At 32.5% G+C, this 18,438-nt stretch overlaps 2 protein-coding genes across 2 annotated transcripts in view; one reads left to right on the top strand and one right to left on the bottom strand.

Annotated features, from left to right (window-relative positions):
• Positions 1 to 1,962, bottom strand: part of Eip63F-1 (Ecdysone-induced protein 63F 1) — a 223,752-nt gene extending 221,790 nt beyond the window's left edge. Inside the window, exon 1 of the mRNA XM_075307841.1 lies at positions 1,608 to 1,962. Coding sequence (XP_075163956.1) covers positions 1,608 to 1,643 — 36 coding nt within the window. The 5' untranslated portion in view covers positions 1,644 to 1,962. The remainder of the gene's footprint in view (positions 1 to 1,607) is intronic.
• A 4,037-nt stretch (positions 1,963 to 5,999) lies between these two features.
• On the top strand, positions 6,000 to 17,792 carry Scsalpha1 (Succinyl-coenzyme A synthetase alpha subunit 1). The gene is made up of 5 exons (XM_075307837.1): positions 6,000 to 6,175; positions 6,722 to 6,939; positions 7,403 to 7,633; positions 16,490 to 16,774; positions 16,844 to 17,792. Exons 1-5 carry the CDS (start codon positions 6,139 to 6,141, stop codon positions 17,057 to 17,059), a joined length of 987 nt encoding a protein of 328 aa, XP_075163952.1. The 5' UTR covers positions 6,000 to 6,138; the 3' UTR covers positions 17,060 to 17,792.
• The last annotated feature ends 646 nt before the right edge of the window (positions 17,793 to 18,438 follow it).

Genomic DNA, 18,438 nt, shown 5'->3' with positions numbered 1-18,438 from the left:
TTTCTATAGAAAATTTTGTAAAATTTTATTTCTATAGAAAATTTTGTTAAAATTTCATTTCAATAGAAAATTTTGTCAAAACTTTATTTCTATAGAACATTTTGTTAAAATTTCATTTCTATAGAAAATTTTGTCAAAACTTTATTTCTATAGAAAATTTTGTCAAACTGAATTTTATACGTATTTAATCGATATTTTTTTATTTAATATATACCACGTATGGACTTACATACAATTTAGAAGACTATGTTGGGAGGTTTAAGATACCTTGCCATCGGCAAGCATTACCGCAACTTAAGTAATTCGATTGTGGATGGCAGTGTTTAGAAGAAGTTTCTACGCAATCCATGGTGGAGGGTACATATGCTTCGGCCTGGCCGAACTTACGGCCGTCTATACTTGTTTTGTTTAATATAAGTATGGACTAACTTACAATTGAGAAGACGGTGTTAAGAAGTTTTAAGATACCTTGCCATCGGCAAGTGTTACCGCAGCCCAAGTAATTCGATTCTGGATGACAGTCTTTAATACAAGCTTCTATGTAATCCATGGTGGAGGGTACATAAGATTCGGCCTGGCCGAACTTACGGCCGTATACACTTGTTATTCTTACTATCATACCTGGCATAGATACGCAGATGATAGGTTAGGTTAGGTTAGGTTAGGTGGCAGCCCGATGTATCAGGCTCACTTAGACTATTCAGTCCATTGTGATACCACATTGGTGAACTTCTGCTGCCCGATTCCATGTTAAGCTCAATGACAAGTGACCTCCTTTTTATAGCCGAGTCCGAACGGCTTTCCACATTGCAGTGAAACCACTTAGAGAAGCTTTGAAACCCTCAGAAATGTCACCAGCATTACTGAGGTGGGTAATCCACCGCTGAAAAACTTTTTGGTGTTCGGTCGAAGCAGGAATCGAACCCACGACCTTATGTACGCAAGGCGGGCATGCTAACCATTGCACCACGGTGGCTCCCTACGCAGATGATGTGTCTTTAGCAGTCAGGGGAAAATTCCCATATAGATAATGGGTGAGCAATGAGTGAAGCTGAATGGTCTAGGGGCAAATCCTGCAAAGACAGAAATGGTCAATAGCAAAAAACCCCAAATTTCCATGGTTGAGTCCATCTCTTTAGGTGGTATTGAAATTCCATTTATTTTAAAATACCTCGCCTGTCGTTTGGACAGGCGACTGAATTTAAAGCTTCATATTAAAGAAAGGGCAAAAAAGCCTTGAGCACGAGGAAAAAGGCAATAGGGAAAAAGCGGGTTCCAAAACCAAAGATTGTCCATTGTCGGGGTATAATAGTTTTACAGCTGGAATGACGATCCGTTTTGTTATATATTACTGATGTAAATAGTCTTCCCATTCCCATCAACGGGGTAGGGTATCTAATGTCTTAGGGATGTGAGACTTGACTGCAGTCAGTGCTGCAAATCGTGGTCGACAAACGAGTCTCTCCTTGCCGATGACATACCCCAATTTTTTCATACAAAATATACTTATTATATATTTAGTTGTAATTGCATTTTTACAAACAAAAAATGGTGGAGTAATTAAAAAAAAACTATATTAACATACTAATTTAAAATAATAAACTTACTGCAAAAGGATTGAAATTTCCCTGTGGCTCAGACATATCCAAACAATTTTGTTTTTAATTTTAAAACAACAAATCAACACAAATTACTATATAATTTTAAAGTTGTTTTTATAACTTTATTTTAAATATATAAAAAATATCTTCACTAATTCATTATTTATATATATATTTTTTTTTTATTTTCCCGAACTAAAAAATTAACATATCATTAATAGCTGGTCAAAAATACAAAAAAAAATTTGAAACACTATAAATAATAATACAAATATTTTGAAAATTTCCAACGAAGCACAACGACACAAATTCAAATTTTAGAGACGACGATTCAACACCACAACGACTACCACCGCAACCGTCGTTTGTTTTTAAATGCACGAGATAACTAAAAGAGAAAATTTCTAAACAGAAAAAAAGACAGCGCCAAGACAACGATCTGCCCCCTATACTCAAACTTAAAAATATATGTACAAGAAAATCATTAAAAACATCATAATTATTGTTCATCACTATAGGAATTGTCATCCTCATCTGCTGAAATAAATCTGCGACATCATCGTTCACTGCAACCGCGGCAGCCCTCGATATTTGCGGTTGCGCTGAGACGACGCGGTTTGTTTGTTAAAGCAGCACATATTAATAAAGAATATGAACTTCTTTAAAACACCACACCACAAACATTTGTCATAACCCAACCCTCTACTATTTTTTAGATCTGTATAATAGGGAATACCGAAAAAAATAAAACAAAACATTAAAAATCACTTTCATTCATTCACACTTGTATATTTGTCAATCCAGAAATATCAATAGTTATGTTATGCGCCGTCCAGACTATAAGTTTATTCGGACGACAGTGATCGTGTCAAAAATATCCCAGAAATTGGCCACACTATAAGTTATGTCCGACGGCAAAATCGATACTGATGTTTATTAATATGATCGATAAGTATACGGTCTCTAACAATCATGAAAAAATTGGTCCATATCGGTCCATAATTATATATAGCCACCATATAAACGGATCCCCAGATACGACCTTCGGAGCCTCTTGAAGGAGAAAAATTCTATTGAACCAATTAAAAAATTAATTAATACTATTAATTTGTGTGATTGATTTTTGTTTCAATTAAAAAATTAGTTGAATCAATTAAATTTTTAAATTTAATTGAACCAGACTATAAGTTTATCCGGACGACAGTGATCGTGTCAAAAATATCCCAGAAATTGGCCACACTATAAGTTATGTCCGACGGCAAAATCGATACTGATGCTTATTATTTTTTGATCGATAAGTATAGGTCTCTAACAACCATGAAAGAATTGGTCCATATCGGTCCATAATTATATATAGCCACTATATAAACCGATCCCCAGACTCGACCTCCAGAGCCTCTTGAAGGAGAAAAATTCTATTCGGTTTGTTAAAATTTTATATTTCTATAGAAAATTTTCGCTAATTTTTATTTCTACAGAAAATTTTTTTAAAATTTTATTTCTATTGAAAATTTTGTAAAAATTTTATTTCTATAGAAAATTTTGTAAAAATTTTATTTCTATAGAAAATTTTGTAAAAATTTTATTTCTATAGAAAATTTTGTAAAAATTTTATTTCTATAGAAAATTTTGTAAAAATTTTATTTCTATAGAAAATTTTGTAAAAATTTTATTTCTATAGAAAATTTTATAAAAATTTTATTTCTAGAGAAATTTTGACAAAATTTTATTCCTAGAGAAAATTTTTTCAAGATTTTATTTCTATAGAAAATTTTGTCAAAATTTTATTTCTATAGAAAATTTTGTCAAAATTTTATTTCTATAGAAAATTTTGTCAAAATTTTATTTCTATAGAAAATTTTGTCAAAATTTTATTTCTATAGAAAAGTTTGTCAAAATTTTATTCCTAGAGAAAATTTTGTCAAAATGTTATTTCTATTTTAATTCTAGAGAAAATTTCGACAAAATTTTAATCCTTGAGAAAATATTGTCAAAATTTTATTCCTAGTGAAAATTTCAGCAAAATTTTATTTCTATAGAAAATTTTGTCAAAATTTTATTTCTATAGAAAATTTTGTAAAAAAATTATTTCTATAGAAACTTTTGTCAAAATTTTATTTCTATAGAAAATTTTGTCAAAATTTTATTCCTAGAGAAAAATTTGTCAAAATGTTATTTCTATTGTAATTCTAGAGAACATTTTGTAAAAATTGTAATCCTAGAGAAAATGTTGTCAAAATTTTATTCCTAGTGAAAATTTTGTCAAATTTTTATTCCTAGTGAAAATTTTGTCAAAATTTTATTCCTATTATTTTGTGAAAATTTTATTTCTATAGAAAATTTTGTCAAAAATTTAATTCTATAGAAAATTTTATCAAAATTGTATTTCTATAGAAAATTTTGTCAAAATTTTATTTCTATAGAACATTTTGTCAACATTTTATTTCTATAGAAAATTTTATGAAAATTTTATTTCTATAGAAAATTTTATGAAAATTTTATTGCTATAGAAATTTTTGTCAAAATTTTATTTATATAGAAAATTTTGTCAAAATATTATTTCTATAGAAATTTTTGTCAAAATTTTTATTTCTATAGAAAATTTTGTCAAAATTGTATTCCGTGAGAAAATTTTGTCAAAATGTTATTTCTAATTTAATTCTAGAGAAAATTTTGACAAAATTTTAATCCTAGAGAAAATTTTGTCAAAATTTTATTCCTAGTGAAATTTTCAGCAAAATTTTATTTCTATAGAAAATTTTGTCAAAATTTTATTTCTATACAAAATTTTGTTAAAATTTTATTTCTATAGAAAATTTTATGAAAATTTTGTCAAAATTGTTATTTCTATAGAAAATTTTGTCAAAATTTTATTCCTAGAGAAAATTTTCTCAATATGTTATTTCTATTTTAATTCTAGAGAAAATGTTGTCAAAATATTATTTCTATAGAAAATTTTGTCAAAATTTTAATCCTAGAGAAAATTTTGTCAAAATTTTATTCCTAGTGAAAGTTTTGTCAAAATTTTAATTCTAGAGAAAATGTTGTCAAAACTTGATTTCTATTGAAAATGTCGTCAAAATTTTATTTATATAGAAAATTTTGTCAAAATTTTATTTATATAGAAAATTTTGTCAAAATTTTATTTATATAGAAAATTTTGTCAAAATTTTATTTCTATAGAAAATTTTGTCAAAATTTTATTTCTATAGAAATTTTTTTCTATAGAACATTTTGTCAAAATGTTATTTCTATAGAAAATTTTTTTCAAAACATTATTTCTACAGAAAATTTTGTGAAAATTTTATTCTATAGAACATTTTGTCAAAATGTTATTTCTATAGAAAATTTTGTCAAAATTTTATTTCTATAGATAATTTTGTCAAAATTTTAATTATATAGAAAAATTTGTCAAAATTTTATTTCTATAGAATTTATATAGAAATTTTGTCAAAATTTTATTTATATAGAAAATTTTGTCAAAATTTTATTTATATAGAAAATTTTGTCAAAATTTTATTTATATAGAAAATTTTGTCAAAATTTTATTTCTATAGAAAATTTTGTCAAAATTTTATTTCTATAGAAATTTTTTTCTATAGAACATTTTGTCAAAATGTTATTTCTATAGAAAAATTTTTTCAAAACTTTATTTCTACAGAAAATTTTGTGAAAATTTTATTCTATAGAACATTTTGTCAAAATGTTATTTCTATAGAAAATTTTGTCAAAATTTTATTTCTATAGATAATTTTGTCAAAATTTTAATTATATAGAAAAATTTGTCAAAATTTTATTTCTATAGAAAATTTTGTAAAAATTTAATTTCTATAGAAACTTTTGTCAAAATTTTATTTCTATAGAAATTTTCTATGTCCCCTACTACGTCGAAAATAGGCATATAAACCAAATATTGAGAAGTTGCACAAACCAAAGTTACTAAATTATCTTTACTATGGGTCTATTTGGACCCAATAAGAACTTTTCAAATATGTAAATATAAGATTACATAAAACTATTGCTTTTCAATAGATCTTTACATTTACAAATTCTCAGTTCCTTAAAAAAATACAAATTCCATAAATCACTTATAAAATTCTCCACAAAATCCATCACATCTATGTTCGTGGGTTATCAGTGTTTTTATCCTTAATCGATGCAATATGTTTGGAGAAATTTCCGAAAAGAACATCATTTCCATTCCATTTTGAATTTTAAAAATCGTTTCACCAATATACCTTTTCCAAGCAAATATTTATTTTTTGTTTTAAAATCGCCAAAAAAATAACGGTTTAGCATCTAACGACATAAATACAACCCTTACCATATCGATAACAATAATCGTTTTGTTATCGCCAATCATTATGACAATTCTACAATTGACATCCCTAACCTATAATTAGTTTTGACATTTCTGTTGTAGGTTCGCGTTACGATCGGGAGAGTGGAAGCAAAATTTCTTAATAAATTTGCATAACTTTTGCACATTACATACTAAACTAATAAGCCAATATCAGTAAATTGTGCAAAACAAACGATGGCTGCCAGCTCGAGAGTTTTGCTTAAAGTTCGTGGTAAGTAAGCAGAAGGTGCAAAGTAGACAATTCATATGAAAATACGTGAAATTCTTAGCTGGAAGAGATGAAAAAATTATATAACGTCATTCGGGGAAAATTTTATTGAAAATAAAACCGGCGGTGTTTGATACTGGTTCCAAGCGAATGAGAGCAAGCAAATGCCCTATATAAATTAAACGCATAATGATATAAAGAAATGTTTAAAAGTTCTAACAAGTTTCATAAAATGAATGACACAACCTTGAAAACACATTGCGGACCTTGGATGGGAGCACAAAAAACGGTAGGGAGAAAAAATTAAGCGTTCAGTGACCGTGGAATGTAATTCTTTTACCTTCTCATTTGTTTGAAACAATTGTTGTGTAAAGTTGTGTATACGTTGTGAATTCATTCTCTGATTGAATGATGTTTTAGTAAAAATGCGGGTGTGAGGAGCAAAGATTTGGCTACTGAGATCATATAGTGTATACCCCATTTGTGGTATTTTTAGAATGTTGAGATTTTAATTAGTGCTAATTGGGTTTCTTGTATTCTCTATTACAGATGGACTTGTTACCGCCATCCGCCACAACTCCCAATACAATCAGACCCGTGGCAATCTAATGCTGACTGGTGAATCACGTGTCATTTGCCAAGGTTTTACCGGCAAACAAGGCACCTTCCACAGCCAACAAGCTTTGGAATATGGCACCAAATTGGTTGGTGGTATTTCACCTAAAAAGGGCGGTACTACACACTTGGGTTTGCCCGTTTTTGCCAATGTAAGTTACAAATTTAAATAATAGAAGAAATTAAATTTTGTATATTTTGGAATTATTTCCATAATTTCAAAAAATAAAAACCCTCTTTTCCTCGTTAGCTTTTTTTTAATTTATGTTTTTTATTTTTACTTTAAAAACTATATTACTTAACCCTGGAAAGTTATCCTTATTTTTTGTACATTAACGTCATCCTTCGTCATTTTGACTACGGCTTATTTCAAGGCGCTTTACATTTTATCATGAGCACCAAAAATTTGTTTAATTTTTCATTCAGCTCATTTTTAATTAGTATTATTATTAAATCTTTGAATAAGAATAACTTAAATTTGTCATTTCCCAATCGACCAAAATACAGTTTAGATCGAAAATAACATTAAGTGACGTCATTTTGACGAAGGATGACTGTCTAGGGTTAAGAGGTTATTTCCTAAAGCATTAACCTATATTATTTTCTTCCCTATAGGTAGCTGAAGCCAAAAAAGCTACAGATCCCCATGCCACCGTTATCTATGTACCACCACCTGGTGCTGCTGCTGCCATTATGGAAGCTTTGGAAGCCGAAATACCATTGATTGTGTGTATCACTGAAGGTGTGCCCCAACACGATATGGTGCGTGTGAAACATGCTTTGTTGACACAAAATAAATCCCGTTTGGTCGGACCCAACTGTCCCGGTATCATTGCTCCCGAAAGGGTAAGTAAACTATGCATGGACATATATATTCATAAAGAAAATATAGAATTTTTTTTTTGGGGGGGGGGGGGGAATTAGTTTCACAGTCAATTTCTCATATCCGAAACAAAAATTTTCGCTAGAGTGAAACGCCAAAAGTTTTATTTTATTATAAATTGAGTTGTTTTGGACATCCTAATTCATCGAAAGCATTCCTTTCCGATATGAAAAATTGGGTTTACACTATTCGTTTAACATTGCCTTTATAAAATGTCCATCACATACACATGTGGACAGAAAAATAGGTTTAAGTATTTTTCTTTTAAATGAGGCCATGATTTTTCTATTTTATACTTTTTATTGAATATTTCGGATTAATTTATAAAGTAAACATATTTCATATGTTGGAGACAGTTATGCTATTATACGCCGAGGACAATATGCCACTTTTTTGGAGGTTTCAGCAGGATAACGATCCGAAACACACATCAAAGTTGGTGAGTGAATGATTTCGGGATCATAATTCGAACGTTGTTGAGCGGCCAAGTCTGTCCACCGACCTCCCATCCCATTGAAAACCTTTGGGGCTATCTAAAGAGACAACATTCTAAACTTCCCTGTAGCTACAATTGTGGGAAAATATTCAAAAAGTATCGTATAATATACAGGTAGAGGTTTGCCGTAAATTAATTTCATCCATGCTTAAGAGAATTGAAGCTGTCCTTAAAAATCCCGGTGAATATAGAGGATATTAACGACCTAGTTTGAGGCTTATTACAAACACTAATTTTTCATTTACAAATTCTTTTATTATTTTCATGTTTTTCCCATATACACCTATTTTACTGTCCACATAATATTCGACGAATTTCTTGAATTTACTTTATTTTTAGTTATTATTCTAAACTATTTTTTAAATACACGAAATATGCAATAAACAGCATAAAATATAAAAACCATGGCCTCGTTAAAAAAAAAAATACTGACACCTATTTTTCTGTCCACCTGTGTAGTCTTTGAAATTTGGAATTAAAAAAAATATATTTTTTCTGAGGAGATTTGTTTGGGATTTCAAAAAAGAATAATTAATAAAAAAAAGTTTTATTATGTGTAGGGACACACTTAAAAATTTTGTACTTGGAAAGTTTTCATCACATAGTCTTTAAAATTCGGAATTGAAAAGAATATTTTTTTTCTAAGTAGATTTGTTTGGGATTTGAAAAAAGAAAAACGTAATAAACGTTCTTATTAATTTTTATACCCACCACCATAGAATGGTTGCGGGGGTATAATAAGTTTGTCATTCCGTTTGTAACACATCGAAATATCGATTTCCGACTATATAAAGTATATATTCTTGATCAGGGAGAAATTCTAAGACGATATAACGATGTCCGCCTGTCTGTCTGCCTGTCTGTTGTAATCACGCTGCAGTCTTCAATAATGAAGCAATCGTGCTGAAATTTTGCACAAACTCATCTTTTGTCTGCAGGCAGGTCAAGTTCGAAGATGGGCTATATCGGTCCAGGTTTTGATATAGTCCCCATATAAACCGACCTCCCGATTTGGGGTCTTGGGCTTATAGAAATCGTAGTTTTTATCCAACTTGCCTGAAATTTGAAATCTAGAGGTATTTTATGACCATAAAGAGGTGTGCCGAAAATAGTGAGTATCGGTCCATATTTTGGTATAGCCCCCATATAGACCGATTTCCCGATTTTACTTCTTAGGCTTCTAGAATCCGAAGTTTTTATCCTATTTGCCTGAAATTGGAAATCTAGAGGTATTTTAGGACCACAATCACGTGTGCCAGAAATTGTGAGTATCGGTCCATATTTTGGTATAGCCCCCATATAGACCGATCTCCCGATTTTACTTCTTGGGCTTATAGAAACCGCAGTTTTTATTCAATTTACCTGAAATTGGAAATCTAGAGGTATTGTAGGACCACAAATACGTGTGCCAAAAATTGTGAGTATCGGTCCATATTTTGGTATAGCCCCCATATAGACCGATCTCCCGATTTTACTTCTTGCGCTTATAGAAACCGCAGTTTTTATTCAATTTACCTGAAATTGGAAATCTAGAGGTATTGTAGGACCACAAATACGTGTGCCAAAAATTGTGAGTATCGGTCCATATTTTGGTATAGCCCCCATATAGACCGATCTCCCGATTTTACTTCTTGCGCTTATAGAAACCGCAGTTTTTATTCAATTTACCTGAAATTGGAAATCTAGAGGTATTGTAGAACCACAAATACGTGTGCCAAAAATTGTGAGTATCGGTCCATATTTTGGTATATCTCCCATATAGACCGATCTCCCGATTTTACTTCTTGGGCTTATAGAAAACGCAGTTTTTATTCAATTTACCTGAAATTGGAAATCTAGAGGTATTGTAGGACCACAAATACGTGTGCCAAAAATTGTGAGTATCGGTCCATGTTTTGGTATGGTCCCCATATAAAACGACCTCCCGATTTGGGGTCTTGGGCTTATAGAAACCGTAGTTTTGATCCAATTTGTCTGAAATTGGAAATCTAGAGGTATTTTAGGACCATAAAGAGGTGTGCCGAAAATGGTGAGTATCGGTCCATATTTTGCTATAGCCCCCATATAGACCGATTTCCCGATTTTACTTCTTGGGCTTCTAGAATCCGAAGTTTTTATCCTATTTGCCTGAAATTGGAAATCTAGAGGTATGTTCGGGCCATAAAGAGGTGTGTCGAAAACGGTGAGTATCGGTCCATATTTTAGTATAGCCCCCATAAGAACGATCTCCCGATTTAACTCCTTGGGGTTTCTAGAAACCGTAGTTTTTATCTGATTTACCTGAAATTGTAAATATTCTGGTATTTTGGGCTCACAAAAATGTGTATCGGATTAAGTTTTTATCGGTCCATTTGGTAATGCCTCCATATAGACCGACTTCACTTCTTGAGGGTGTAGAAGGCGCACTGATCATGAAAATTGCTTGAAACTCAATGTAAAAATTCCAGATTTTACTTCTACAGATTTAAGATTTCAAATCAAGACGTTATTTCATAATTTTCTTGCACACTTACAAGAGATGTTAATGATTCCTCTAAAACTCAAACAAAAATGGTTCTTATAAATCCAGAATCTGATATAGTCCTCATAGGTGAAATCTTTAAATTTATCTTCGGGAAGTGTCCTCAAGCCCTCCTGAAATTTCAAAGTAAACCTTAATATTTGGTTCATGGTGGTGGGTATTTAAGATTCGGCCCTGATTTCATAAAAACACACACACACACACAAGCGCCCACCTTAAACTCTTAAATCAGTATTGTAACAATTTAGTTAAAAAAATACGTTTTATATTTAAAATCGAAAGTATTGATTTGTTAGAAATATGACATATGTCAATTGATTATTAGCAGTTTTCTTATTTAAAACAAACGAAGAACAAAAGATAACGTCTGAGATTACGCCACACTTTTGAAACAGGTGCAATATTTGTATACATTCTACTATCGATCTTAGTGGGGTACAACTACAAAACCTGTGCGAACTACTTTTGTTATTGTTTTCGTAATATTAGCATTTTGTATTTAACAGATAAGCCACTAAATTATAATATAAACGATTTTTTTTTTCATTTTCTTTTAAGCTTTGAAAAAAAAAACGAAAACGAAAAACAGCTGTAAAAAGCTGCTACAATGAAAACAACAAAAACATGCGAATGAAAAGCAAAGTTCATCAACGCTATCAGTATATGCTATGATGGCATTTCTTTACGAATTTCTTTGTTTTTAAAGAAATTTTACTTGAAGAAATACATTCAACAGATGTACAATTGTAGGCCATACGCTCTCTCTCCCTCTCTTTTGCTAATTTCTCCCCCCTCTCTTACTCACATTCAATTTTACTATAGTTCGCTTATCTGATCAATGAGAATAAAAAGGCAACATTCCCATTGTCTACAATTTTATTACGTATATATAAATAGCTTACGCTTATCTAATACCGGTATGCGTAAACAAATCAATGACGAAATTATTTAAATTTTGAGCGGCTTCTAAAAAAACCTCATCAGCTGACTTGAAAGATTTTGCTCATATGACTCATAAAATATTTAAACAAATATGTTGTTTGGTTAGCGCATATTTTATTGATAAACCAAATCTATTAAATGTGCTTAATATTCGTACACATTCTTATGTAAACTTTGATAATGCATAGAGTATGCTTGTTTACCTTTAACACAATATCAGGTGTTATTTTATTCCAGTTGATATCGTATTAATTGGGACTTTGAACGCCAACCACTTGTTCACATTTCAAGTATCTATAAAAATTTATAAAATACTAGCGTAACCCGGCCGGCTTCGCTGCGCCTTCCGAAGCGTATTTGTAGGAACATTTTGCGTTAACTTAGTCAACCATATCCTTCGTGCTGAAAACAAATTCGAAAAGATTTGAATTCTTTCAAACAAATCGGACTGCTTGCTTTTTCGTTTATATGTACAAATACGGCGGATATGCATATGTAGAACGGTTCGTCTTAAAAAATGTCGGGGAGAAGGTGTACCCTTTCCTCCAATTTTTTTAAATAATGTTCTGTATTCAAGTAGTTGGGCAATCTTCTATATTTCTTGTGAATTTTAAGTGTGATTTGTCAAGGAAAGGTATCCTTCTCCTCAACATATCTGAAAATTAAGCACTATATTATAATAACATACAAAGAATTACTGTTTTCCATCCAATAACTCTGAAAAAGCAAAAGTAGTAAAAAATTTTACCACATTAACATTTGCTAAAATGTTGGAAAATGATGCACCCTCTACGTTGGCTGCCAAAAGAAGTCTGGCAGAAGCCTGTGCAAAAATCATAAAATTATGTACCGAGTTCCCATTTACGGGCAACCCTCTACTTTCAATTTAAGAAAAAAAACGGACAGAAGGGAACCCTCTCCCCACCTTCGCTCTACTCCGACCTGATATCGGACTATCACGTACCCTATATTAATTTCACAACTACTTAATGGTCCCTATAAATTCTATTGAAGTAAATCGACAAAGTTTATTTCAATTTTCCCCTTCCCCAACCAGATATCGAAAAATCATATACTAATTTAAAAATCATGTATAAATTTAATCACCTCCTCCCACGTTCCCTGTAAATTTCAAGTAGATCGGAGATGTTCAAAGTTTGCTCTATTGTTTTAAAGGGACGTCACTTTCCCCGATACAATATCGACAAACACCGTAGTGAACAGCACCCCTTACCTTCCCCAAAAATACTTGTAAGTCTCCTTCAAGTGTTCTTAGTTCATAACCTTCCCCCACTGCCTTTGTAAATTTCAAGAAAACTTGAGATTTTTTTGCAGTTTTAGAGGAGGACCTCCTCCCCGACCAAATATAGAAAAGTGATGTAGCGTATATTTTGTAAACGTCCCAGAAAATGTCAAGCAAATTATAAGTCTAAAGGGGCGGCCCATCTTCAAATCAGGTATCAACTATTAATATCGTAACCTCTCCCCAGTCCTCTGTAAATTTCAAGTAACTCGGTTAAGTTTAATTGTTTCTCTGTATGTACTTAAGATAAGCGGATGTCTCCCTATGCCCTTTTATTTTTATTAAAAAATCAGGAACCTGATATAAATTTCATTACCTTATCCATTTTTTCCGTAAAATTTCAGTCGGGGGAGTTTGGTTTTGTTTTCACTGTACCATGTATATGGCTGTAAAACAAAAATTAAAAAAAAAAAAAGATTGATGCACTGGATGACATGACAGTATTTCCAGCGCTGAGACCAGGAAAGGGCAAGACAAAAGTGACAACGAAACTTGAAAGACACCATTGCTACCTATAATTTAGAGTAGTACTTGTGTGTGTGACCAGCCGAGTGTGGAATAAATATTTCCCAACACTGCAGGATGTACTGAATGGCTGAACAGGATTTCCAGCGTTGAGGCCCGATAAGGACTTCGTAGATAAAAGTGACAAGAGAACTTGAAAACACCATTACTGCCTATAATTTGGAGTAGTACTTGTGTGTGGGACGTCCCGAGTGTGGAGTAAAATTTTCCTGAACGCACTGGATGGCTGGACAGTATTTCTAGCGTTGAGGCCAGATAAAGACTTCGTAGACAAAAGTGACAACGGAACTTGAAAAACACCATTACCAAGTGCCATTTGGTTAAGCGCTTGTGTGTGGTGCTTGCCAACCGTAGAACAAATTTGCATAGTCTGACGGCCCACTGCTGCTGTCGTTGGCACAGCATCCTGCGATGTTAGGCCGGAGCAGTTCCGGAAGTGCACCTACTACATGCACCGGTTACACCTCACATAAACCGAGCGGTGGTGGATCAGGTTTCGGCAGACTGAACAATTCCATGGTTCGGGGTTTTCCTCTATCCCGCAAACGGATAAGGCTCCCCGGGATGCACCTTCTCCAACAAAAAACAAGTACGGAAAGTCTAAAGTCGGGCGGGGGCGACTTTATTATACCCCCACCTTGTAGATCTAAATTTTCGATACCATATCACATCCGTCAAATGTGTTGGGTGCTATATATAAAGGTTTGTCCCAAATATATACATTTAAATATCACTCGGTCTGGACGGAATTTGATAGACTTCTACAAAATCTATAGACTCAAAATTTGAGTTGGCTAATGCACTAGGGGAACACAATTTTAGTAAAAAAAATATGGGAAACATTTAAATCTGAAGCAATTTTAAGGAAACTTCGCAAAAATTTATTTATGATTTATCGCTCGATATATATGTATTAGAAGTTTAGGAAAATTAGAGTCATTTTTACAACTTTGCGACTAAGCAGTGGCGATTTAACAAGGAAAATGTTGGTATTTTGACCACTTTTGTCGAAATCAGAAAAACATATATATGGGAGCTATATCTAAATCTGAAACGATGTCAACCAAATTTGGCACGCATAGCTACAATGCTAATTCTATTCCCTTTGCAAAAGTTCAACTAAATCGGAGTTAAAAATTGGCCTCTGTGGTCATATGAGTGTAAATCGGGCGAAAGCTATATATGGGAGATATATCTAACCAAATTTGGAACGCATAGCTACAACCAAATTTGGAACGCATAGCTACAATGCTAATTCTACTCCCTGTGCAAAATTTCAATTGAATCGGAGTAAAAGATTGGCCACTGTGGTCATATGAGTATAAATCGGGCGGGCGAACGATATATATGGGAGCTATATCTAAATCTGCACCAATTTCAATAAAATTTGGCAAACTTGACTACACTACTAATTGTACTCCTAGTGCAAAATTTCAATCAAATTGGGGTAAAACTCTGGCTTCTGGGACCGTATTAGTCCATATCGGGCGAAATATATATATGGAAGCTATATGTAAATCTGAACCGATTTCAATAAAATTTGGCACACTTGACTATAGTACTAATTGTTCTTCTTTTGCAAAGTTTTAAGCAAATTAGGGTAAACTCTGGCTTCTGGGACCGTATTAGTCCAAATCGGACGAAAGATATATATGGGAGCTATATCTAAATCTGAACCGATTTCTTCCAAAATCAATAGGGTTCTATACTGAGTCAAAACACATACTTGTGCCAAATTTGAAGTCGATTGGACTAAAACCGCGACCTAGACTTTGATTACAAAAATGTGTTCACGGACAGACGGACATGGCTATATCGAGTAGGAGCCCACCCTGAGCATTTTTGCCATAGACACCATGTGTCTATCTAGTCTCCTTCTGGGTGTTGCAAACATATGCACTAACTTATAATACCCTGTTCCACAGTGTGGCGCAGGGTATAAATACGGACGAAACAACACGTACACTGATGTGGCAGCCGCTGGCCAATGGGTGGGATCCATCGGGACAATCCGGTACAAAGAACCCGTCGGTACAAAGAAACCGCCGCCGTGGGTCCTGCCAAAAACTTGGAGGCACTGGAGGGCTTCCATAAATTTGTTGAAAAACCGAGATGTATGTTAGGTTAGGTATAGTGACAGCCCGATATTTCAGGCTCACTTAGACTATTCAGTCCATTGTGATACCACAGTGGTGAACTTCTCTCTTATCACTGAATAACAAATATTTTGGCACAAATTCCTATGTACAGTTTTTTTGTTTTGTTTTTTATTTTATTTTTTGACGATCACTATGTAAAAATATACCAGAAAATGGAACATTCGTGTGAATTCGGGAAAAATTTATGTTAAAATTCTGATCCCAAATGAAACATTTTTTTTTTTTTGATAATTTTCAATTTGTTTATTTTGAGTGCACCCTTCATGTGAAAATAATTTAGAACCACATAAACAATCGTACTAAAACTCCTTATGGGCGTCATTCAATCATTGTCTCCACCAATTGATTTCAAAGTATTCAGATTGTGTGTATAATTGATTGTAAATCCTTGAGGATTTAACATTTTAATTCTATATATGGGAGAAAACGTAACATTTCTCATAAGAAATTGAAAATCCATCGAATTTATCATAATGTCTTGAAAATGTTGAAGGTCTTCTATTTGTGGACTCTCAATTCTTCCTTGATATCGATTAGGTGAGGCTTGAATGTGTCCGCAAATGTTTCTCAAAGAGGCCTGAGCCACAATGTAGTTTTCGTAAAGAGTTTGAGGTATGGTGGCGTTTATTTCAAAATTACTGGCAAAAAACATTGTTGGAATTTTAATTTGGAAAAAATACAATTTTTCAGTGCTGTCAGTTTTTGTTTATATTCAAAATCAAGGCATTTCTGCAGATTAATTATTCTAATCTATAGTGAGAGCTGTATAAGTTTCCGTTTGAAAGAATATTGCATGAACTTAATGAAATTTAAATGTGGTTAAAGAAGACTGAATAACGAAGTAAATATCTCTTTTTTTTTTGTTGATTACAGTGCAAGATTGGTATTATGCCCGGTCATATCCACAAACGTGGCAAGGTTGGTGTTGTTTCAAGATCTGGTACCTTGACCTATGAAGCTGTCAATCAAACCACCGAAGTCGGTTTGGGACAAACTTTGTGCGTTGGCATTGGTGGTGATCCCTTCAATGGTACCGATTTTATTGATTGTCTTGAAATCTTCCTCAAAGATCCCGATACCAAGGGTATTATATTGATTGGTGAAATTGGTGGTGTTGCCGAAGAAAATGCTGCTGCCTATCTAACACAATACAATACCGTAAGTTTTACTACTTTTGGAGTTTAGTTTACCATAGAAGCTAATTAATTTAATTTTCTGTTCTAATAGGGTATTAAAGCCAAACCCGTAGTATCTTTCATTGCTGGTCTTTCTGCTCCTCCCGGCCGTAGAATGGGTCATGCTGGTGCCATCATTTCTGGCGGTAAAGGCGGTGCTGGTGATAAAATCAAGGCTTTGGAAAAGGCCAACGTAATTGTTACCAGGAGTCCAGCTCAAATGGGCAAGGAATTGTTTAAAGAAATGAAACGTTTAGAATTAGCCTAGGATTTAATGCAACGTCAAGCGAAAAGTTGTTAGTAGTTATCACAAATAAAACTACAAATTAATTAAAACAAAACCAACAAAACACGCAACTCATCAAATCTCCATTATTGAAAGTTACAGCAGAAATTCAACAAATGTTAACTGTTAAGCAAAAAGCTTATAAAATCGCCATCTATAAATAAAAATTAAATATTATTGTAAATTGTTGTTAAGCTAAAAGATTTCCATTTCACAATCAACTGCCATCACAAAAACATTAGGGCATATGCAATAATGAAAGCATTACGATGTGTGTATGAAATATTAACTCTCAAAAATATGCAATAATATATTTATGAACAAGAAAATCTACTTATAAAAATCGTTTTCACATTTTTTTTTTTTATTTTAAATATTTCGTTTTTTTTAGAAAGTTTATTATTTTTAGCTTATCGGTGTTTGCACGTATTGCTGATGTTTATAATATTATTGCACTACTCTTTGTGAATTAGTCCTGAAACGAAAACACCCATATAGAGATTGTTCCATAGATAGATCATATGATCTTCTATTTACGAAATACGATAAACCACAATCGTAGAAAAACTGAGTGGCAACTGAAATTTAATTAAGAAAATATTAGCGGATATCTTAAAAATGCATATTTTTGTGTATTTATTCTGAAAATCCACTAAATATACAAACACAATATGATATGAATAAAACGTCAACAACCTAATGAATTTAAACAAAATGCCTTGTTTGATTTCTAATAGGTAAGAAATCACGAAATCTTGTTTTTAAGAATCACGTAAGATGGTATCACTGTTTTATTGTTAATAAAAATGTGCGAAGCCACTGACTTCGTAAAAACAATGAGAACACCTTTAGACCTTACACAAGAGATCGACCGAATGTTAGGTTAGGTTAGGTTAGGTGGCAGCCCGATGTATCAGGCTCACTTAGACTATTCAGTCCATTGTGATATCGCATTGGAGTCATTTTTACAACTTTTCGACTAAGCAGTGGCGATTTTACAAGGAAAATGTTGGTATTTTGACCATTTTTGTCGAAATCAGAAAAACATATATATGGGAGCTATATCTAAATCTGAGCCGATTTCAACCAAATTTGGCACGCATAGCTTCAATGCCAATTCTACTCCCTGTGCAAAATTTCAATTAAATCGGAGTAAAAGATTTGCCACTGTGGTTATATGAGTGTAAATCGGGCGAACGATATATATGGGAGCTATATCTAAATCTGAGCCGATTTCAATAAAATTTGGCACACATGACTACACTACTAATTGTACTCCTACTGCAAAATTTCAACCAAATTGGGGTAAAACTCTGGCTTCTGGGACCGTATTAGTCCATATCGGGCGAAAGATATATATG

Source organism: Haematobia irritans, chromosome 4 (genome assembly GCF_050003625.1).
Source record: "Haematobia irritans isolate KBUSLIRL chromosome 4, ASM5000362v1, whole genome shotgun sequence".
Classification (NCBI taxonomy): Eukaryota; Metazoa; Arthropoda; class Insecta; order Diptera; family Muscidae; genus Haematobia; species Haematobia irritans.
Note: the sequence above shows the minus strand (reverse complement) of the source record. Positions and strands in the feature narration are given on the sequence as shown.